At 39.4% G+C, this 24,572-nt stretch overlaps 1 protein-coding gene across 2 annotated transcripts in view; it reads right to left on the minus strand.

The window, feature by feature from the left end:
• Positions 1-3,392: 3,392 nt before the first annotated feature.
• Positions 3,393-24,572, minus strand: part of LOC122136124 (fibroblast growth factor 12-like) — a 44,339-nt gene continuing 23,159 nt past the window's right edge. Inside the window, exon 2 of one of the 2 annotated variants that reach the window (XM_042717634.1) lies at positions 3,393-6,353. In XM_042717634.1, the coding sequence (XP_042573568.1) occupies positions 6,178-6,353 (176 nt within the window). In that variant the 3' untranslated portion in view covers positions 3,393-6,177. Of the gene's footprint in view, positions 6,354-11,135; positions 12,189-24,572 lie in introns of those variants that run through there. The other variant, XM_042717635.1, reaches the window with a different exon arrangement.

The following is a 24,572-nucleotide window of genomic DNA, read 5'->3' on the forward strand; positions in this document are numbered from 1 at the left end:
ATATATTTCAAATGTTTATTTATTTTAATTTTGATGATTATAACTGACAACTACGGAAAATCCCAAATTCAGTATCTCAGAAAATTAGAATATAACTTAAGACCAATACAAAGAAAGGATTTTTAGAAATCTTGGCCAACTAAAAAGTATAAAAATGAAAGGTATGAGCATGTACAGCACTCAATACTTAGTTGGGGCTCCTTTTGCCTGAATTACTGCAGCAATGCAGCGTGGCATGGGGTCGATCAGTCTGTGGCACTGCTCAGGTGTTATGAGAGCCCAGGTTGCTCTGATAGTGGCCTTCAGCTCTTCTGCATTGTTGGGTCTGGCATATCGCATCTTCCTCTTCCCAATACCCCATAGATTTTCTATGGGGTTAAGGTCAGGTGAGTTTGCTGGCCAACTAAGAACAGGGATACCATGGTCCTTAAACCAGGTACTGGAAGCTTTGGCACTGTGTGCTGGGGCCAAGTACTGTTGGAAAATGAAATCTGCATCTCCATAAAGTTGGTCAGCAGCAGGAAGCATGAAGTGCTCTAAAACTTCCTGGTATATGGCTGCGTTGATCTTGGACCTCAGAAAACACAGTGGACCAACACCAGCAGATGACATGGCACCACAAACCATCACTGACTGTGGAAACTTTACACTGGACCTCAAGCAACGTGGATTGTGTGCCTCTCCTCTCTTCCTGCAGACTCTGGGACCCTGATATCCAAAGGAAATGCAAAATTTACTTTCATCAGAGCACATAACTTTGGACTACTCAGCAGCAGTCCAGTCCTTTTTGAAGCAGGACGCTTCTGACGCTGTCTGTTGTTCAAGAGTGGCTTGACACAAGGAATCCGACAGCTGAAACCTATGTCTTGCATTCATCTGTGTGTAGTGGTTCTTGAAGCATTTACTCCAGCTGCAGTCCACTCTTTGTGAATCTCCCCCACATTTTTGAATGGGTTTTGTTTCACAATCCTCTCCAGGGTGCGGTTATCCCTGTGCTTGGACACAGAGCTCTGTGAACAGCCAGCCTCTTTTGCAATGACCTTTTGTGTCTTGCCCTCCTTGTGCAAGGTGTCAGTTGTCGTCTTTTGGACAACTGTCAATTCAGCAGTCTTCCCCATGATTCTGTAGCCTACAGAACTAGACTGAGAGACCATTTAAAGGCTTTGCAGGTGTTTTGAGTTAATTAACTGATTAGAGTGTGGCACCAGGTGTCTTCAATATTGAACCTTTTCACAATATTCTAATTTTCTAAGATACTGATTTTGGGATATTCCTTAGTGGTCAGTTATAAACATCAAAATTAAAAGAAATAAACATCTGAAATATATCAGTCTGTCTGTAATGAATAAATATAATTTACAAGTTTCACTTTTTGAATGGAATTAGTGAAATAAACTTTTTGATGATATTCTAATTATATGACCAGCACCTGTATTACCTCAGATACAGCCATTCTAATAACATACAATAACACTCATTCGCTGATCAAAAACCTTGTTAACTCCATTTGAGCTTGATTTTCATGAAATGTTAAGTGCAAGTGTCTGATATAGCCATATTTCAATGGCAATTTTTCTATTTATTTTTAACCACAATTATTTGTCAGTGCCTTTTCAGTGCCACAGACTGTCCCAGCAGGCACAGGACATGAATATAACATCAGGTTGACGCCGGACAGACGTTGCATTCTGGTTGAGAATGAAAATCGGGTTGACGTCAGTATTTGATGCCAATTTCACATTGAATTAACATTGGATTTTCGTTTACACCACCTAAAAATAGCAAATATCAACGTCAGCTGACGTCGGTATTGGACATCAAATTAACATTCATATCTATCTATCTATCTATCTATCTATCTATCTATCTATCTATCTATCTATCTATCTATCTATCAGAACCATGTTTTCATTAGTTATAATAATATCTCGCATAGCTCCAGTGGCTCTGTTGAAGATTTTCCTCTGCAGTTATACTGGGACACTGTTAGCACCACTAGGCTGTACTGCTGCTTGCAATACTGCTTTGTTAGTTCATGTCATGTCTGCTGTCACCATGTGTGTTAAATGTTCCAGTAGACTGGAATTATTGTGTAATTCTGTGTGTAGGTGTCCCCTCAGCAACCCCACATTGTTTATTTTTTCTAGCACATCTCATAAACATATGTCTCAATATTATAGGGATGATACTAAGCTGAAATAGATTTATGTGGGTGGTTTGATGAACTAGGCATTAAATGTGGAGTGACACAGTAATTTGTTTAAACAAGTCCTTCCTAACGAGTGTGTTAATGTGGGTGTAAAAGCAATACAATTATAATGAGACTTATTTGTCTTTGTAATGAGTGAATCACTTAAATAAAACACAATATCAATGAAAAAAAATAATAATTTAAAAAAAAATTAACAATCATTCATTGAATAAATGAAAACACCAAACATCATTTACGAGCTAAAACGGCAGAGCCGTGTGAAATCATTGTTCATTGTTAGGACATGATACCTAATGTGTTAACTAATGTTAATAAATTTTACTTCATTGTTGCCAAATTTATTATTATAGCAGTGGAGGTAAATCTATTGTATACAAAATTCACTTCTGGGTTTATATAAGCTGTTTCTGACAGCCCTTTGAATGTTTCTTGTTTCACATGTCCTATAGCCTACTCCACAGTGTTTGGTTTATTGAAGGTTTGTCAGTCACGCCACTGTTTCACAGTTTATTGCATTAGACAAAAAGTTTTACTTCATTAGTCTTTTTGAAGAGAGAATAAGCTCACAGGGCAAGACTTTCAGTTAGGTCAAAAATGCCTGCATGAAGCAAAATAAAGAACACACCTTACAGTAAATACCCCCTATCCTATTAAGAAGGACACAGACTTTGTCCTTATAGAAAAGGAAATGTATCAGTTTGCTTTGCTCTTTGCTTTTGAATGTTACACATTCTCTTGGTGCAGTGAGATGAGGGATACATTTATGTGAGATTCAAGCATTTACTGTAACAACTGGCAACTGAACCGCAGCAGATTTGCATAGCTAATGCTGTCATTATGAATATTAGGGGTCTTGGCATGTGAGTGTATTATGTTTGTAGTTGTTTGTGTTACTATTTTCTAATTTTTTGTGTGGATGGAGTAAAACATTGCAGCTCTGCATAACACAAATACACTGGCTCTGTTCAGTTCTGTTTTATTTTCTATGGACTTTTGGTTAGTTAAACCTGGTTCCCCTTCAAGAACTCGAGCTGCGTCGGAAAACGCTATGGTAACGCCTCTGAATCACAGTCTATGCGTTGTCTGCGTGGGCAAGGGGTATACGGTGGCAGGTTAGGCTGGTGCGTGTCTGAAGTTCAGAATGCTCACAATCCGCATTCTGAATTACCTTGACGATTTTTTGATTTTGGCTCAGTCAGAGCAGTTAGCAGTTTGGTATCAAGATATTGTTCTCGCGCACATGAAAGAGCTGGGGTTAAGACTAAAAGCCAAGAAAAGTGTGCTTTCTCCATTACAGAGGACCACTTATCTGGGCTTGGTGTGGGATTCGACCATGATGCAGGCACAGCTGTCTCATGCTCAGATTGAATTTATCCTCACTGCAGTTGCGAGAGTCAGAGAAGGCCTGTCACTCACTTTCAAGCAGTTTCAGAAACTGCTGGGTCTGATGGCAGCCGAGTCCAACGTCATACCTTTTGGCCTGCTGTACATGAAACCCCTACAGTGGTGGCTCAAGACCAAGGGGTTCACTCCAAGAGGAAACCCTCTTTGCATGATCAAGGTCATGTGGCTTGGACATGTGGAGGAAGTCTTGGTTCTTGTCTTAGGGCCCAGTGTTGGGAGCTCCTTGTCACCGTGTAATGCTAGCGACGGACGTATCCCTCACTGGCTGGGGAGCGGTCATGAGTGGCCACCCTGCCTGCAGTCTGTGGACCGGTCGCCATCTCATGTGGCGCATCAATTGCCTGGAGATTCTGGCCGTGTTTCGAGCTTTGAAGCACTTCCTCCCGGAGCTAAGAGATCATCATGTGTTGGTGCGCACTGACAAGACAGTGGTGGTCACTTACATCAATCATCAAGGAGGTCTGCGTTCGCACCCCTTGTACAAGCTGGCACACCAGATCCTTGTGTGGTCCCAGGACAAACTCCTTTCATTGAGAGCAGTGCATATTCCTGGGCATCTAAATATGGGAGCAGACATCCTGTCGAGGCAGGGGCCGATGCCCAGGGAAATGGAGGCTTCACCCCGAGGTGGTGAAGCAGACATGGAGAATTTTTGGCCAGGCTCAGGTGGACCTGTTTGCAACTCAGATGACATTGCACTGTCCCCTCTGGTTTTCCCTGACTTTGCCTGACAGTGGAGCTGGATGCCATGGTACAGACGTGGCCGAGGCATCGTCTGTACGCCTTTCTCCCAGTTGCTCTGCTCCCGGGAGCTCTAGAGAGAGTGTGCCGGGAAGGGGTTCTGCCTGCTGCTAGTAGCTAGTAGATTTCTGATCACTTTCTCACCATTAAAACTGTTTTACTTTTGGCGATATCTTCTTTAAAGAGAGTAGGGGATCTGCAGGTCCTCTCAGTGGCCCCTTCCTACCTAGACTTTGCGCCCGGCTTGGCCAAGGCTTTTCTCTACCCTCGAGCGGGTTATGTTCCTAAAGTCCCCTCTATCATGCCACAGCCTATCATACGTCAGACCTTCTGTCCTCCTACCTTCAGGGAACCTGACCAGCAGAAGCTTAATTGTAGTGTGAGCACTGGGTGAATATGTCCACAGAGCTGCCCTGTGGAGAAAGGCAGAGCAGTCCTGTGAAGAAAGGTGGATCAACTGCTTGTGTGCTATAGTCCCCCCAAGAGAGGTCTTCCTGCTGCTAAAGAGACCCTCAGCCGGTGGGTAGTTGATGCCATTTCTACTGCTTATGAGTCCTGTGATCTCCCCTCACGTCTGGGGGTCAGGGCTCACTCAACTCAATGTGTGGCAGCCTCTAAGGCCTTTTTGGCAGGTGTGTCCATGTAGGACATCTGCAACACAGCGGGATTGTTCATGCCCCTCAGGTTCGTCAGATTCTATGACCTAGATATGCGAGCCACTCCTAGCTCTTCTGTTCTCTCGTCCTAGCTGTGCTCTTCCACACTAGGCAGGGATTTGCAAGTCTGGCGGCATGGGCATACTTGTTACCATAACGTTTTCCAATGCAGCTCGAGTTCCTGAAGGGGGCCATCTCCAGGTTATGTATGTAACTATGGTTCCCCGAGGGGAACGAGATGCTGTGTCTCAGGGCCATACTTCCAGCATCCCTGCGAGCACTTGCTTCATTCCTAGAAGCTGACACCGGTTTCAACCACACACGCTTTTATAGCTTCCTGTTCTTTACGTCACCCGCCCGAGATGTCTTACCCTTCCATTGGACTGATTGCACATGTGATTCAGAGTGTAGTCACGCTGAAGGCATTTCCATAGCGTTTTCCAATGCAGCATCTCATTCCCTTCGGGAAACCATGGTTACATACGTAACCTGGAGACGTTTTCTATGTTTTGTTTTCCTTAGTTCATATTGCTTATTTGTTTCCATGGTTACTGATTTCCTTGTGCACTTTTTTATTATTATCATTTGTATTTAAGCCTTCAGTTCTGGTCTATTTTTGTTTAGTATTGTCTTTGTTGTTATGAAGCTGTTGTGTTTTTTACCTGTGAATTATAACTCTGTTTTTGTTCATTAAAATTTAAAGCTGCAATTAGATCTGGCTTTCCCTGTTTCCCTGACCTGCTGTGACAACAAAGATATAGCACAAATTAATGCCATAAAATGTTATTTATCTGACGTTATTTCTAATGAATTCTCCCTAACTTTTTCTTATTAACTTTATCATTGAAAAATCCAACAGTTATTGATTATTGATCCAATTATTCAACATCATCAAATCTTTGATGTCACGATTCGCTGTGGGAAGAACGATGGAGATGTAGAGAAACGTTTACAATCTTTAATACTTGAATCACAGTGGTAAATCCACTACAGGAACACAGAAAACATCCTTAGCTCTGTCGCTCCGTGCGGCGATGGCCCATCGGTCGCGGGGGGCTCCGGCTCTCCATCAGTGGTGGGCTCGGGCATTGATCTGCACAGGCGAGAGATGGTAGGCTGGGCACTGGGTCCGAAGTGGCACTCCACAAATGTGGTGAAGTCCTCTCAAGGACCATCTTTGGACAACGGCTCGTAGAACGCACAGAGCTCATTGTCCGTGTAGATGGTGGTGTTTGCTAGTAGCAGGAACAGTCTAGTATGGTCCTTGAGAGCTTTATCCCCCTGCTCCAGCAGGAGGAGGAGGTATTCGGGGCGAAGAAGGGCAACGGGAAAAAAAGACACTGGGAAAAACGAGAAAACAAAGGGAAAAACACTGAGGTGACTGTTTTTGGTCGGGTCTTCTGTCACGATTCACTGTGGGAAGAATGATGGAGATGCAGAGAAACCTTCACAATCTTTAATACTTTAATCACAGGGGTAAATCCACTACAGGAACATGGGAAACACACAACATCCAACAAGTAGACCCGACAACCACAAACTGAACAGACTGGGACTTTTAAACACAGGGCAATCAGGGGAACACAGGTGCATGGAATCATAAAGTAATAAAACTAAACAAGAACAAGAAAAGACCATAAAAGGAAATACAGGAAGAACTACAGAGGCAAAACGGGTCCAAAAGTCTGACAGATGTTTTGTAGCATTGAAGATCTAAGCGAGCAGGCCAGTCACATTAATTAAAAGGAGACCAATTATTTCATAATGATGACCTTGATGTTCCAAGTCTGTAAGGGTATTCTTGTCCCTCCCGAGAGAGGAGGGAAGAGAATAAACAAAACCAGGCAATCCCTTAAGATGAAGATCTCTAACCAAACAATATAATCAGTGTAGATGAGTGCAAAATTAAAAATATAAAAGAATGGAATAACAGAGCGATGAAAAAAAAAAAGTTTACAACTCCAGTAGATTTATCAAATGAATATTCTGTTAAGAAAAGAGGGGATTTGCAGGCAGGACAGAGAGAGCAATTAAATGAAGTGTTTTTTTTTTTCAATAAAGGTTGGGGTATGGTACTGATATGATGTCTTTGATCAGAGAGTTTAATTTTTGGTGTACGTGGAGGCCAAATTAGGATGTTTCTCGTTTCTCTCCATTTCTTTCAAAACACAAAAAGAGAGACATACACAGAGATTACACACACACACACACACACACACACACACACACACACACACACACACACACACAGAGAGAGAGAGAGAGAGACATGCTGTCATTCTTCTCAGATACTTGTAACTGTATATCACTTCCATTGGGTGTCCATATGTACATAGTGTGACTTTGAAGAGAAGAGAAGGTGAGAAACAATCACAAACACAATCTCAATCCCTCAAAAAAAAAAAAAAAAAAAAACATAATTTGCCTGAAAGCAGCCCTCCTCTCCCTCCAGCCCCTCCTCTTACTTTCTCTTTACAGACAGTAGGGAAAGTCTGTTTCCATGACAACAAGGAGACTTAAGGGCAGAGAAGTGAAATTCTAAAATGTCAAGTTGGATTGCTGCTTGAGTGATTTAACTTTCAGGATGATATCACTGGACTTACCTAAACCTGGGATAAAACATTTTTCAGTCATTTGAATTTTAAAAATAAGGCATTACGATTGCCCTGAGGAGACTCTGTGCTGCCTCCAAATTTTGTGTAGAGATGCAATGCCACATTAAAAGTTGACACGCCTCAGATGCAGTTGAGATCAGTCATCTGTTGTTGTCATAGCAGATTTAATCATTTATCATTTATATTTTTTTCATTTCATTTAAATATTTTTCATTCACAGTTTCATGTCTCTATATTCAGCATCTCCTACAAATTGGTTTCCCATTACTGCTTAGTATTGAGGCACAAATCTGGGTCTTAATATAAATTCTTTATCAAATATAATGGAAATAATAGTTCATTTTCTCGACTATATGCAACAATAATTATAGACATATTCTGTTAATGCATATAATGTTAATTTTCTTTTATTTATTGTAAGAACTATATTTTAGTTATTACCTAATTAATGTTACCTAAGAATAATTTTGTCTCTCTAACAGTGACACCCAAGAATGACCATGACCAGTAGTATTAGTTTTACCTAGTTTTGTATTAGTTTGACCTCCTGAAGTTGACAGTAGAATTTTAAAGTTAAACATGTCTATTTTGTGACAAAGTACCCTGGGGGAGTGCCATTAGTAACCCAATGCTTAAAATATTAAATTTCTTATTTCTGCAGTTTTTAATTCTGTGTAAATGCATTTTAAATGCTGCCTGTGCTGCATTAAATACAATAACTGTATATAATTGTAAAATTGCTCATGGGAATCCTTGGAAAATAAGATATGCACACAGGGATTAAAGCTTTAAATATCATACTTTTATTCTTAATCCTAATTTAATTTTGTTTATAATATCAATGCATATTTTATATATCTCATTATTCATACATATATGATTGTATTTCTTTAAGGTGAAAACATCTGCAAACATGAAAAATAAAGAGAAAATACAGTGTTTTCTTTTCTGGAAACCAAGTTCATCTGGACAGCCTTTGCATGCCTGTTTTTACACTCTTTGTACACGTGTTATTCATTTGATCATTCCCTAGTTAACTACAAACACACTTCTGATGACTTATGCATTTAAAGTGTCTTTGTTGCACCTCGTTACTGCATACTTGGGCACAGCTCTCATGACATTTTTTATTGGAAGACTTATGAATGCCAGACTCCGCCTAGTCCACAATCCACCCACCCTGTCCAGGCCGACTTCCTGGAAACCCTGTACAGGGGCAAAACAACTGGCCTTCTTTGTGCTTTTGATTGGACAGGGTTGGTGTCAACATCACACTTTTAGGACTACGGAATCCTTATTTGTTTGTTAAATTTTTTAAGTTTGCTTGAGTGCAAGGAAATTTGTGGGTAATTCACAGGGAATCCTCTACTTATTATCCAAAGTCTGGCTGTTCATTATAACAAAGAGTGTCACGCTCCAACTGAAACCAAGATGCAGTTTAGAGGTGTTAAAGTCCCCCTGTAGTCAAAATTTTTATACTTTAAAACTCATCTTTGATCATCAAAATGACATATTGAAATGTTTTTTTTCTTGTGAAAACAATTTTCTCATGCCTTAAAATAGCTTGAATGTAACCCTACACCCTTGCCTCATTTACTATACGCGGATCTATGAATATGCAAATTAGCACCGCCTCCACTCATTCACACACCAGCCAGCCATGGGCCAGCACCTCTGATCTACTAACTGAACTGTACAACTGATTCAATGGCAATGGCAAGTGGAAATATTGGTTTAATTAAGCCATATGTGTTTGAACCGAGCGGCAACCTCCTATTCTCTCTAGTGAAGCCAACAATGAAGTGACTAAAACTGCAATTCATCGACTGGCTGCTTGAGGCTGGCTGCAAAAGGAAGTCAGTCCCATAGACTCCCCATGTTAAAATGCCCAACTTTACAGCAGAAAAAAACATGTTTACAGCCTGGTTGACCAAAAATGATTTTGGTCTATATAGCTAATTTTGCCCTTCGTGAAAACTTTGAGGGGGATGATTTTTTTTAAACTTATCCGTTTAAATTAAATATTAAGCCTTAAAGTTCTGCATAATTAAGGGTGTGGCCAATTGAGTGACAGGTGGATTGCCGCTGCTGACACTGCCGTCGAGCTAGGTGGGCGTGGCTTCAGCAACCAGCTCCCGCCTTTTTGCCCATTTTCGATTATCCAGGAGAGTCGCACGGTGATGCTCTGCCAAGATGGCGACGGCCCGCTCTGCACACTTTGAGCTTCAAAAACGCTCTTCATGAGTCTACGGGTGACATCACGGACACGTTACGTTCCTTGTTTTTATACAGTCTATGGTTTGAACCAGAAATAAGCTAGTATGCTAAACGTAAGCAAGGAGACTGATGGCTAACTTCGTGAGGTAACATTATGTGTTTGCGCTGGTTTGTACGGATAATGACTGATAAAACTGTTTTACTAGCGGACAACTATAGTGGATACTGTAAAATTCATTAAATTGACTTACTTGACAATGTTTTCCAGAGGAAACGCTGTCTACGTTGAGCTCGCAGCATTCTTAAGGACTCCTCTCACCCTGACCACAGACTGTTTAACCTCCTGCTCTCCGGGAGGCACTTCAGGAGCCTCCGGACAAGGACCAGCAGATTCAGAAACAGCTTTTTCCCTACAGCTGTCTCCTTACTGAACTCTGCCCTCTGACACCCCCCAACGCACTCACCCCTACATCTGATTTATTTATTTATTTACAAACAAGCAAAAAACAGTAAACTTGTTATTACTTGCACTACTGTCTGTTTATCCAGAATACTGAGTAATCAATTTGCACACTGAAATATTTTCTATGCACTTTACTGTCCATTGCACTAGTGTAAATGATGTTCATATGTTCATAGTTTCTGCTTATAGTGTACATACACTTTTACATAATCCATCTGTATAGTATGTTCATAGCACACCTATCTGTATATCATGCTGATAGTATTTAAAAATCTGTAAATTACGTCCATAATACTGCCTTATCTGTATATTTATTGTACAATCGTAACATATTGTAGACCTTGTATATTCTGTACTTACTGCTTATTGCACTTCTGGTTAGATGCTAACTGCATTTCGTTGCCTTGTACCTTACATGTGCAATGACAATAAAGTTGAATCTAATCTAATCTAATGCTGTGCTCTCAAAATGCATTGAAGACTTAAATGCAGCCATATTTGTGATTCCAAATCATGTCCACGATCATATGCGTGTGAAGAGCGGATGTCAATGTAGGAGAGGTGTGTCTGACTACTTTTACAATGCTGCCGCGGGTTATTATTCAAGTTAGTGGTTCTAAATACAAATAAATAAGCACTAACAGCACATGACATTGTGAAAATGAGGGAAATATTAACAGTTAGTAAAATATCTAAAGAAAAAAAAATAACTGTTACCGGATTAACCTAGCTGCCTTCTCACTAGACGCTCTGCTTTGCAGCACAGTTAATGATATGCTAAGGATAGGATCCCTTGATGCAAAAAAAAAAAAAAAAAAAAAAAAACGTAGCAAAAAAAAAAAAAAAAAAAACAAAAAAAAAAAAGGCAGTTTCAAACTGCGTTTCTATGACTGCCTTTGGCAAACTACAGTTTTAAGGAGAAAATACTCAGCAATCGTGATGATAAATGGATTGTCACATGGTTTGTCTAAAAGCATACTAAAAACACCTCATAGACAAATAAACAACATAAGAAACTTGATTTTCACCTCAGGGGGACTTCAAGCATACACATATACAGTGTACTTGTGCATCAAGGCAGGCATGATTTTTGAAGAAGTGTCAAAGTGGATATTACCTCATACCAAAATTAATAAGATATGAAATGCTCTAAGATCAAAAAAGCTTCTACAATATCTGTGCATACATTCTAGATTCACCCTCCTGACATTTCAATAATTTGGATTCACAAAGTGCATTTACCATTACCTCTTAGGTAATACCAAAAAAAAAAAAAAAAAAAAAAAAAAAAAAAAAAAATTATTAATAAAATAAAGTAAAATAAGCCAAAACACTTGGTCAAATCTGCATAATATTCACAAACAGAAATAATGACATTGAGTGAAAAGCGAAACATTCACAATTTGACAGTAAAGCATAAATAGCTGAGAGCATACACATGAAAATGAAAACATAAGAATGTTTTAAAGCTCATTTCTCGCAAAATTAACTCCAAATAATATTAATATTTTTGAAAATCAAATGACTGTTCAGTGAATCCATTGGACTTTTTTTTGCATAAAATGTGAGTTCAGCTCCTGATTGGAATGGTAACATTTATTTCTCTTATTCCCCCCCCCCCTCTGTGTTCTTTTAAAAGTTTTCTCAGGCAAGAGTTCAGTTTGTTATCTTATTGTAGCGTATTGTACTATTCCTGTGGTTGGAGGTGCGAGGGCAAGGGGAAGGGGTTACTCTTTCACAGTAGCCTCCTGTGTTTGGACCCTGCTATGTGGAGTCCTGGTTGACCACTTTGCCTCCGTTCATTGTTGGGGTTCCTGAGCTTTTCCTGGAGCGTTGCTTCTCTTCAATATCATGCAGTGAAGGCTCTTTGTACATGCAAACTGCAATATGCAAACATATCAATACATTAATATTCATTACTTTTGACTGCATTCATTAAGAGTTGTGAGATTTATGGTGGACATCTTATACTTGAGTTCTGCATTTTGGATTCTTATTTAAAAAATGAAAAATGAAATTAAAATCAAACATATTTTCATTATACACACTCTTAGTATTGTTGTGTGCAATTTATCAGTGCATCTTACTCCAAAGGAAAAATGTTTAACTTCTTGCATAACTTGCAGCGATTTTTTTCTTTTTGTCTTACATACTGTATAAGCTCTCTTATTTAAAAAAAAAATCATTGCTGACCACCAAGGCAAAGCATCACACAACCATTTAGAGTACCCTAGCAACCGTGTAGTAATTTGAGCTAGCCATATCTTGGTACCTGAACAACATAGAATCACAGGGTTGGACTCTTTTGATTCAGACTGGCAGACAGTCTTTAAATATCACTATAGAAACTGTGAAAATCAGCCTAGCAATTTAGATCACCTTAGCAACAACATGAAGCCATATCCCAGAACCAAAACACTGCATAGACATGAGAGTTGGCTCTCTTTCAATCAAGCAGAAGACCTTAGGCTGTAAATAAATAAATCATGGCTGACTCCGCTTCACGTCGTGCCTAACAACACCCTTCAGCCGTGATTTATTCATGATACAGATTATTCATCTGACAGTGCTTTAAGTATCCAAAAGTTTACAGACAATCATAGTTATGGAATTTTCTTTTTTCCTCAGCATTATTGCTGTTTGATTATTACTGATGACATCATAGACAGTGGCAGCTTTAAAAGGCTGCATTCAAATTAATGCACAGATCTATTTCGAGATATCAGATGTTTTGTCCTGTTCTGAAAACATAACTAACTGTGTTTACATCAATTTCGTATCATAAAAGTATTGGAAGGTGCAAGTACATTTAACCACAGCTATTCCTCCCTCACTTTGGTGTCTCTCTTCCTGAAGTTAGACAGATCTTTCCAACACGTATACTTGTGCGAGAATGCAGCTTTACTCCACGCCACGTTGACTGTGTGTGTTGAAACAGTGAAACTACAGAAAGCAGAAATATACTGAAGCTATAGTTATCTCTAACAACACATATATCCTTTTTAATATATCCTTTTAGTGTCATTTATGTTATATAGTACTTTCATAGCTTTATAAACAAATTCATCAAATTGAATACAAATTAATCACAAAAAACTTACAGACAATGCTTTCTACAGATAATCACAAGATGAATGGCTGCTGCAAGTTTGCTGTGTGAAGCTCTACTTAAAAAGGCAACTAACTGAATTTAACTGACTTAGAATGTTACTATGGTATCTATATTTTAAAGGAAGCTACATGACTAGGTATCAGAATTATAATCACTACAAACATTGGTAACACTTTACGGTAAAGGTACACAAATTACCATGAATTAATGCATAAATGAATGTGTGAATTATGCATTACTTCATGCATTATCATTCATGACTTCATGGATGAACAACACCTTAATTAAGACATTAAGTAAGGTGAGTACATCATCGTGATTTATGATTTATTACACATGATCATGATGTTTCCTTTGTTCACAAAAAACAAGGTCTTTACTATACATTGTGTATAAAGCTATGCTGTTGGTACATTATTCAAAAAAACATTATTTTGTGCATGTAAGACTTCTTGAATTATTAAATTAATATACGAGAAACACTGAATCGTTGAATTTTGTTGGTAACAGTGGAACTTGCTGCCACATCTAGCTTACAATGCTTTTGGGAAATGCATAGCAACTCCATAGCAACACACTAACAACCACTCAGCACACCTTAGCAATGCCTTGACAATCATCCATAACACCCTGACATCATGGCTGTAAATTTTGTATAGACCACTCACATTTTGTTCAGAAAATGTAAAAATCATACTTCTCTTGAGCATTTATTTCATTGGGGAAATCAAAACGACTTTAATGTAAACCAGCTGACTGTCATAATGCCAAAACTGAAGAGAAGCTACAATAAATGGGCAAACAATCATCTACAACATCACCATTTCGATGAATGTGTTGATTGTGGAGGATGATGTAAGTGTTAAGCAAGAAATACACATAGGCTACTAGTGTGTACATGCAATAAAGGTGCAATTACACAAATTTTATTTCAATTAACAAAATCGCAAAATTTTGGAAAGATTAAAAAATTAACATTTTGAGTGATATGGGGGGGAGGGCCGGATTTGAAGCGGGAGATACGGAGTGCAGCAGGTTTGAGAGTGCAAAATATAATTAAAAAACGGACAAAAACATGGCGAGGAAAGGTTTTACAAGAGAGGAGGCGATTGATTTGATCTTTGATGACACCTGGGAAGAGGCTGAGCATGACTTCGGACCCGCGTATTCTGCATTCATACATCCAGAATGCTAATTCAACCTTAAATGATCCAGACGTGGATTGGTAAGTGAAGGTTATGTTTCTTTCTGATTAATCAATGAGAAATGTGAGTAAAATAGTCATAGACTGCGTGTTTCAGTTCGAAAAAGCACTGTTTCACACACTTATGTAGTATATGTGCGTTGCACACGCGTGTTAGTGCGTATGTGCATGCATGCGTTCATGTTTGCTTGTGTAACCTTATGTGTGTGCATAGGTTTGCATGCATGCATGTTTGTGTGTATGTACGTGCATGCACATATCTCTGTGTGTGTGTATATAGGTGCGTGCGCAAGCATGTGCATGTGTATATGTATGTGTGTGTACGTGCATGCGTATGTGCATATGTTTATCTGTATGTTTGTGTGTTTGAATGTGTGCATGTTTATATCTGTATGTTTGTGTGTGTGAATGTGTATATATGTATATGTGTAAAGGTGAGTGTGCATGTGTATGTGTCCATGTATCTTATACAGTATATGGTGTGTATGCGAATCTGTGTGTACGTGCATGCATTTATGTGTATATCTGTGTATTTGTGTATGTGTGTACGTGCATGTACGTGTGTGTATATATGTGTGTGTGCATGTGTACATGCATGTCTTTGTGTAGAATGAAGCTATTGGTCACTGCAATGTCCAGGAAGTGCTGGAAAATTGTCCCTCACTTTTGGCAGATCCATCACACCCATGTAGAGAAGCAGGCCTACATACTTATTTATTTCTTCAGGGTATACATCAGGCCATTTGAATTTCTTACTCCTCTCCAAATTTCTCACCACATTCTTGTTTGTGTTTGCACACAAGATGTATATGTATGTGTGTGTACATGCGTTCATGTATGCAAGCATGCTTATATCTGCATGTTTTTGTAAAGGTGTGTATGTGTGTACGTGCATGTGTGTGTGTGTTTGTGTGCACATGCATGTGTTTAAGCAACTGCAGGCTTTATTTTTATTTTCATTTAATTGTTATTGTATTAGTATTATAGGTCCTTTGTTTTTTTTTTTTTTTTTTTTTTTTTTTTACAATTTTGCTCTTACTAATAATTTGCTTTATAATGAAAAGTATTTTTAGGAATTTATAGTGAGTTTGTAACACATGGTTCTATTTTTTCCCCTAATGTGGCTTTTCCAGTTACCTACGAAGAAGCAAATGGGCCGTCCACATCGAACACAACACCATCTCAGAGGGGCCATGGTCGCAGCTGTAGCTGTAAAATAAGTACATGGGAGGAGTTGACACCTCCAACAAGATGCTCGGAACAAAGTCGGTGCACCGTAAAACACTGAAGTGGTACATAACAATTTTCCAGCACTTCCTGGACATTGCAGTGACTAACTGCTTAATTTTACACAAAGCGTTGTGTGCCATCCACCACAACAAGCACATGACACGGCAAAACTTTCAGGAGCAGCTAGCTGCTCAGCTCACAGGTGTTCCCCTGGATGGCAGCCCGAGAGAGAGATGCGATCATCTGCCTGTTCCTGTGAGTGATACTCAAGACCTTTCACAGAGTTGCATGAAATGCAAAAGGAGCACCCAATGGAAGTGCCAGGAATGTGATGTGGGACTATGCTTGCAGTTAGACAGGAACTGCTTCAGAGAGCACCACATTTAAATGACTGGACTTAAGGATCCAAAAACGCCTGGAGAACTGGGGTAAAACAAATGGCTCCTGAGTGAAAACTGTGCAATCTAGGGAACAGAGACGTCACGTCGGTGACCGACTAATTGGGATATCGCTTCGATAGACCAATCTACTTCGAGTGTAAACTAAACGAGCCAATGCATATTAGCATGCAATTATTGCATCCAGCTGCCGCTGATTACAGCGTGAGTATAATAAGGCAGCAGGTGCAATGCATAGCAGGTTTTCGCTGAGGAGCCGAGCCGAAAACCCGACTAATTGGGATCCCTACCAAAGCGCCATGGGTGCTGCCCCTTCGTCGTTCCACTCACCTTTGTCAAAGCACTACCTCTCTGGGTGAGATTGGATAACACTGGAAAAACTTACCCGTTCCGCTTGGAACAGGGATGCTGCGGAAGCCCCATCCTCCCCGAAGGAGTTTTCGGAAGCAAATACACATATAGCATCCGTTTAGGTGTATATGGAGAAATTTGAGGTGATTCAAACACTCTTGGGAAGGCAGAAGGAGATGGAGGATCTCTACAGGGTCTACACTACGGACACTCTGGAGCAGTTTCAGCAAGCCGACACTAACCGGGGCCTGTTTGAGGTGAGAACACAGAAGGATACGGGCTCTACACGAAGGCTATAGAACCTAGCGAACGTGTTGGGGGTCGCCCAGCCCGCAGGTCTACAAATATCTGTCAGCGAGGCACCACGAGCCAGTGCCCAGGAGGATGCAACGCTTCTAGTTGAGTGAGCTCGCAACCTGAAAGGGCAGGGCACACCCTGTGCCTGATAAGCCAGAGTTATGGCATCCACAATCCAGTGGGCCATCCTCTGCTTAGAGACGGCAGTTCCCTTCTGCCGGCCTCCGTAACAGACAAAGAGCTGGTCTGAGGTCCTGAAGCTTTGTGTCAGGTCTTCGTAGCATCTCAATGCTCGGACAGGACAAAGCAAAGTCAGGGCTGGGTCTGCCTCCTCCAGGGGCAGCGCTTGCAGGTTCACAACTTGGTCTTTGAAGGGTGTAGTGGGAACCTTGGGCACATAGCCGGGCCAGGGCCTCAGGATTACCTGGGAGTCAGCCGGCCCAAACTCTAGGCACAAATCGTCGACCGAGAATGCGTGCAGGTCCACTAGCCTCTTGATGGAGGCCAGTGCAAGCAGGAGCAGAGTTTTCAATGAAAGAAACTTTAGCTCAGCTGAAAGCAAAGGCTTGAATGGGCCCTGCTGTATTGATTTTAGCACTAGAGTCAGGTCCCAAGGGGGTATAGAGGGGGGCCGGGAAGGATTTAACCTCCTGGCCCCTCTAAGGAACCTGATGATGAGGTCATGCTTACCTAAAGACTTCCCATTCACGGGGTCATGGTACGCAGCAATAGCAGCAACCTGGACTTTGAGGGTGGAGGGAGACAGCCTTTGCTCCAGCCCTTGCTGCAGAAAGGAAAGCATGACCGCAATCAGGCATCTTCGGGGGTCATCTCGGCGAGAAGATCACCACTCGACGAACAGGTTCCACTTCAAGGTGTAAGCGTGTCTCGTAGATGGTGCTCTTGTAGATGGTGCTCGAAGTGATGGTGTTCATTACCTCCTGGGGTAGGTCACCTAGAAACTCCGTCCGAGAACCAGGTCCGAGTGGGCCAATATGGCGCCACTAGCAAGACTTGCTCCTCATCCTCCCGGAATTTGCACAGTGTCTGTGCGAGAAGGCTCATGAGGCCGAATCTTCATCGGACAGCTCTCCCTCTCCCATGCTGAGATTGACATCTGGTCGGGGGGAGGCCCACTGGATACTGCTGGTACGCTCTTTGAAGAGGGCCCAGCGCGTTCCGTGGGTTGCTCCACTGGATCGGAGGTGCAAGAGGAGTGATGGTCATGAATGATCCCCAGATCGCGGGAATGGGACTCCGCCCCCCTCTTTTGGAAGGTAGCAGAGCCTGGTTCGCAGCTCTGAGACGGTCATATTCCCGCAGTGGGAACATGACTCATCCACTAAGGCCACCTCAGCATGCTTGATGCCCAGACACGTGAGACAGCAATCGTGGCCATCACCCGTTGCCAGGTAACGACTGCACCCAGAAACGCACGGGTGAAACGGCATCCTTATTAGGACAATTAGTCATCTTTAAAAAGACGCACCCGTGAAGCTCTTTTAGAAAAATTTGCTCTTTAGGAAATGCTCTTTTAGTGCTGAGGCGCACAGGGGAATTGGTCGCTTGCAACACAACAGGGGGTAGTGCAGCCTGAAGTGTGCAATCCACTCGACGCTGGAATGACCACCGCTGAAGCGCCGTCTCGCCAACACACGAAGCTTCTGAGAGCGTGCTGAACTCGTAGTTCACAGCAGACACAGTTGAGCAGAACGATACTAACGCTCGGCTCCGAAGCGAAAAGCTGGTATGCATTGCACCTGCTGCCTTATTATATTCACGCTGTGATCAGCTGCAGCTGGATGCAATAACTGCATGCCAATGTGCATTGGCTCGTTTAGTTTACACTCGAAGTAGATTGATCTATCGAAGCGATATCCCAATTAGTCGGTCACTGACATGACGTCAAGAGTGACCAACTGAAATCTCCTGAAAACCAATAATTTTCTGAAAAAAAAAAAAATGACACCCTGCACTTGAAGATACCTCATTGTGTTATAATTTTATACTAAAAAAAAAACCTAAATGAGTGAAAAAGGCCTATTTTAGCTTTAGGTTCTAAAGGGTTAAAGTTCATGGTATATATACTGAATTCCTTCTCAGCTCTTCCCAGGCATTGCTGTTGATTTAACTGGGTTATACTGTTTAAGAATGAAGCAGAAAGTTTTTTATCAAAGTCCCTTTGTGTCCACAGTACACTGTGTGCAAAAGCTTGAACGTTCATGTTCATATTCATGTCATTTCACAATTATGCAATCATTAATAACACACTGTTTTTCAGTATTCCAAAGGACCAAGTCACTACTTTAATTGAGGGGCCACAAACATGAAGAAGTCATGAGAAGTTAATGCTTAGTTAATGATGACTACTGTATTTGGATGTTAACAGAATGCACATGATATGTGCTGTGATTGGCCAATGTTGGGGTATGTCTATTTACCTACTATGAAGAAGAAATTATCATGCTTGATAACTCATCATATTTAATGAAAAACATTAGTTCTCACATTAATTGATATACTGTTCTAGCCTGTATGCATGCATGAGGTAATGTGGATTTTTTTTATATTCCTTTAATAATTAAAAAAAACGTCTTGCATGCATGCTTTTTTGAATCATGTACCATAAGCATAGCTTTATTCACAATGTATAGTAAAGACCTTGTTTTTTTTGTGTACAAATAAAACATCATGATCATGTGTAAAAAAATCATAAATAACGATGATGTACAGATGGTAGACAACCAAAATGGGTACTACCGCCGCGCGTACCGCCGCGACTGCAAGTCAGTCGCGTGTTAAATTCATTCGCGAAACTACCGCCAGGTGGCGCAAAGGGACGGATTGCGAACTGAATGTAATTGTAAAATGAGATAAAAGGAGGAGGTAAAACAACAATAACATTATGATATAACATTGTATCATCTTTAAAAAAACCATAAAAAAATGTACAGTGAGTTAATTTCGAAATGTAGGATAGTCTTAGGCTACAGTCTACTCATCAAAAATTAAAAGAAAGACCTTTACACAAAGGATCTTATGCTTGCTATTGTTATTAAACAGTCATTAAATATAAGGCCTATATATACGGATAAAAAGCTAAATGTTTTCATTTCGGTTCATGCTTGGTTTAAAAAAAATCCTTCAGTTTCCATTTGCAGATAGAAATGAGAACGGTCCAGCATTTAGCAATAATTATAATTAATTCTGTTATTATTCTTGATTTTACAAACTGCTAACACTTTGCATTTTTGAATTATGCCTTTACTGTGTGACCAAAAATTTTTTATTTTCTGTTCCAGCTGTTTGATCGCGCTGGTGCCTCGCGCACATTCATTGGAAACAGTAGCCGTTCACCGTGCCATTCGGCACGAGCAGCGGTCCACTTTGGCATATTTTTGTTAATTATGATTTTAAAAATTTTTTTCCGTCGATACTGAAACACGCGTGAACTACAAAGCCTATTTTTCCTAATGAATAATAGTTAAGCTTGAAATAGGCAACATCACGAATATGGAAACGTTTGGATTTCTCGCGAATGAGAGCCCAACCTTACCTTATGGTTCGCTTTATATTATTATAATTTTTTTTTTGTTGTTTGTTTGTTTATAGCTAAGCCTATATTATTATATACTGCAATTTTATTTATCCATTAGAATTATATAAATTTAAAGAATTTGTTGTAAAGTGAAGAGAACTAAAAAATATCCTGTTGGCACATTATAACATTATTAGGCCAGCCGTTATTATTTCTGAATGTAATAAAATGCAACTTATACATGACTTATATATATTTTTTTTCCTCTCACAAACTTAATTAATTTTTTTAGCCTGTTTTAAAAAATAAATAAATAAAATAACATTCAGCAAATGAAAATAGGTGATTAATCGGTTAAAATTTGTTACTGTGGGGTAATTATAATTATTATATACTTAGGAACAGAGTCTGGGCCTAATCTAGGCTATCCAGGGTTTTTATTTTTTCATTGCATCTGAAAATGACTTTGCAGCACATTCACTTCGCACGCTCAACCTGCCTCGCGCGTTGCTCAGCTGTGGACGATTTAAAAACGTTTGATATAAAGGTTGCTGTCCCATTTTATACAGGAATTGTTCATTTAAAAAAAAAAAAAAATCGAATTATATTGTTAGTTCTAATTATATTGTTAACAAGTTCATTTAGGCTATTTAACATGCACTGTGACATTTTACCCCTTTTTAACTTTATAAACTCCTTGAGATTTTAAAGTCAGTTTAATAGTATTGAAGTTCAAGTTTTTAAAAAAAAAAGGTTTTAAATGCTTAAATTATTTCTATGAATCAGGTTTTAATTGCTTAAATTATTTCTATGAATTAATAATATGTTATCATGTTTATTCTTGTAGAAAATAAGTTTATTCTTTAAGAAAATAAGGGAAAAAATAAGGGACAATCCAAATATTATTCATATTTGTCTTGCTTCACCTATTTATGTAAGCTACAATTATTCTAAAAAAAACAAAAATAAAAAATAAATAAAAAAAACATAATGTAATTAAAAGTGCCATCGGCCTGAGTAAATTTTACCATTATAGAATTGTGACTTTAAAGGTTAGTTATTTAGGAGGTGAAAATACTGTGAAATTACAAATGTTATGGGATTTTAAAGCATAACAACTGAAGGTCTATGAAACGTTAACCAATAAAGCAATAAAGTTTTTTTTAAACAATGGCACTTAAAGTTTTGAACTAAAATATTATTTCAACCATATAGCCTGTGAATAAACAAAATGCATACTTTTCAATGAAAGAACACTGAGAGTTTGCTTCTGGTGTTTGGATTTGTACTTCAATAATGAGCTCCAAGTTTAGGAATAGCCAACACGTTTTTTTTTTTTGTTTTTTTTCCTCTCTCTCTCTCTATTTAACTCTCTATTTAACAGCATTAACTTACAATGAAATACATCTTCCTTCAGGTAGACTGAATGTTTTCCTGCCTTGCTAAATGTTGGGCTCATGATCAGTAAGTTGTATTCGCTCAAATTGATTTAGTTAAATCAAAACTTGCAGACTTTGAAGCTGGGTGCAGTTTGCGCGAGTCCCGCGCGCTGTGAAGTGGGAGCAGCTGATGGAGGACTCCGCTTGGTCTTAAAGCCTTCCGCATATGCTACGTTCACAAATAACAATGATTTTCGTAAAATAATGATTAATTATCAATTGATAATTTGTTATTATTATGGACTTGTGAAAACAATAATATGGGCTGCGGGAAAATAATGAATAAAAAGAGTAGGTCTGCTGTGAGTGCAGGCATGTTTCAACCCAGTAACATGAGAACACACCGTTCCTCACAGCCAAAAAACAGGCCGATTTCAGTTCAGCTGGAGGGGGCTGGGGGGTAGCTCTGTATAGCTTGTGGGGGTTGATATAAATGTGTGAATCTCTTGTTCTTTCATATGGACAGTGTCTTATGAGGGCATCAAACTTGCAGAACAGGTTTAGATACGACTCGTCATTTTGGTTTTAGGGCAACTTTGAAGAAAGGTTTTGATCCACTTCAAATGTTGACTAAAGTATAGCGCAATATAGTTTATTAGTTATTATAACTTCAGAGGAAGTTGCCTTAACTCAAAAAAATAAATAAATAAATTCGCAAACGACCAGTCCAGACATCAGTATGATCCGTCTATTATGGGAATACACATGCGTTACAGACATGACAAAAAACATTTTGGAGTTTTTGGAGACATTATTATTATTATTATTAATTTTTTTGTAGCCTATTTACAATGCACAAACCAGAAGCAACAATATCTGCAGAGAAGGGTTGGCCATTCTCAAAAAAAAAAAATATCAATTTTAATTTCAATTTTCCGTTTTTGTGTTTCAGAGGAAAAATCAGAGTTAAGGCATCTCTCCATTACAGACCGTTCTGAAAGAAGAATTTATGCAAACGCGTATAAAATGCTTTAAAAACTTTAACAGAGATGTCTAGAGGCTATTTAATAGGTCTGCCTCCCATGTAAGATTTTTCTAGTTACTAGTCGTTCATTGTCATTATTCAGCTAATCGCAGGATTATATTACATTTACATCTATAATCCATAATGAGCCTTAATATATTTCGCGCTCAAGCACACGCATTAAGTTTGCCCCAAAGCACAGGCAGAAGTAGCCCAATAATTGTAAAAAAGGAGACATTTTAATTATTTATTAATAAACAAATGTTTTCTTGTCGGCTGCAAGATGAAATTCACAGTGCTGACTCTCTCCACATGGACGCGCCTATAAAGAGAAATACAACTATGTTGTTATTTTTTAGTCAAAAGTTATGAGCGTGTAAGACATCCTTGTACCTTGATTGACAGCTCTCATTACAGGAAGCACGGAGTTGGGTTAAGTTACCACCAAGAAGAGTGGGAATGAATTAGAATGAGTTTTCTAATATACATAAAATGTCTCTGCACGTATAAAATGCTTCGCAGATCATAGTTAAATCAATTACCATCGATGTATATATTTGCGAACGATGAAGCCTACGTTTTGTTAAGTAGGTGTCGCCGCCATTCCGTCCACTGTGTGTTTTGCGTGAATTATATTTGAGACTAATCTGCTTCCATAACTGTGCAGTGTTAACTGAATGACTGAACTCCGTCAGATACTTTGACTCCGTGCTTCCTGTAATGAGAGCTTTCAATCAAGGTACAAGGATGTCCCTGTGTGAAAGTGACCAATCATAAGAGGGTCAGTGCCCTACTTGGTTTCCGCCCCCAAATTGTCAAAAGTCATGTAGACTCGAGGGAGCAGAAATCAGTTGCGCGAGCAGGATTCCACTGTATGAGCAAAACAGCACTCCGCGAGCAGAAGCCCGCTGCGCGCGAGTAGGATTCCACTGTACAAGCAGAGTTAACCTATGAGAGTATGCCAGGCGCTCGCTCGCAGCTACATGTACACCTCTCGGTTGTTGAATTTGTGCGCGAGTACTTTTATCATGCCAGCTGAAGGTTCATTTTTGCGCGTGTGAAATAACATAATGTGCTCGTGAGCATGTCTTACACGCTCATAACTTTTGACTAAAAAATAACGCCATATACAACCTTCACAGATTACATAATGCTTTCGTTCTGAATTGATTCATTAAAAAGACATTTCAAGCTTTCTGTAGATATATTTCTCATGTATGTGAGACACCACAATTTTAAGTTAATTCATTATCAGGAAAAAATTCAAGTGATCTAGAGGGCGCCTCCCTGTCCTGCATGCGCATTAATAATTTTCGCACAAACACTTAAATATGAATAATTATTCACATTTTGCATATGCATTACAACGTAAATAATTTTTTACATGCAATTATCCAAAATAAAACCAAACAAGATTTGTAATGAAGATAAAACAAATAAGAATAAATGTTGCGCATGCACTCAGCATCACTCGCACCGCGCAAATCTTGCACGCAGACATTTTACACACCTGCATTTAAATGCGGCTGCAATTTTTTTTTTTTTTTACTTAAATTCTATGTAAGCAAGTAACTGAAGTTGTCTATTAATGAAGCTCTTTTTTTACATTATTTGCACTTTGGTGATTATAATGAGAGAACTTGAGTTTAATCGTGAGGATGTTTTATTAATCCGTCCATTCTTTAGAATTTCAATGATTTAGCTAAATCGTGCAGGTTTAATTTATTCGTT

This window comes from Cyprinus carpio, chromosome B2 (assembly GCF_018340385.1).
Source record: "Cyprinus carpio isolate SPL01 chromosome B2, ASM1834038v1, whole genome shotgun sequence".
Taxonomy (NCBI): domain Eukaryota; kingdom Metazoa; phylum Chordata; class Actinopteri; order Cypriniformes; family Cyprinidae; genus Cyprinus; species Cyprinus carpio.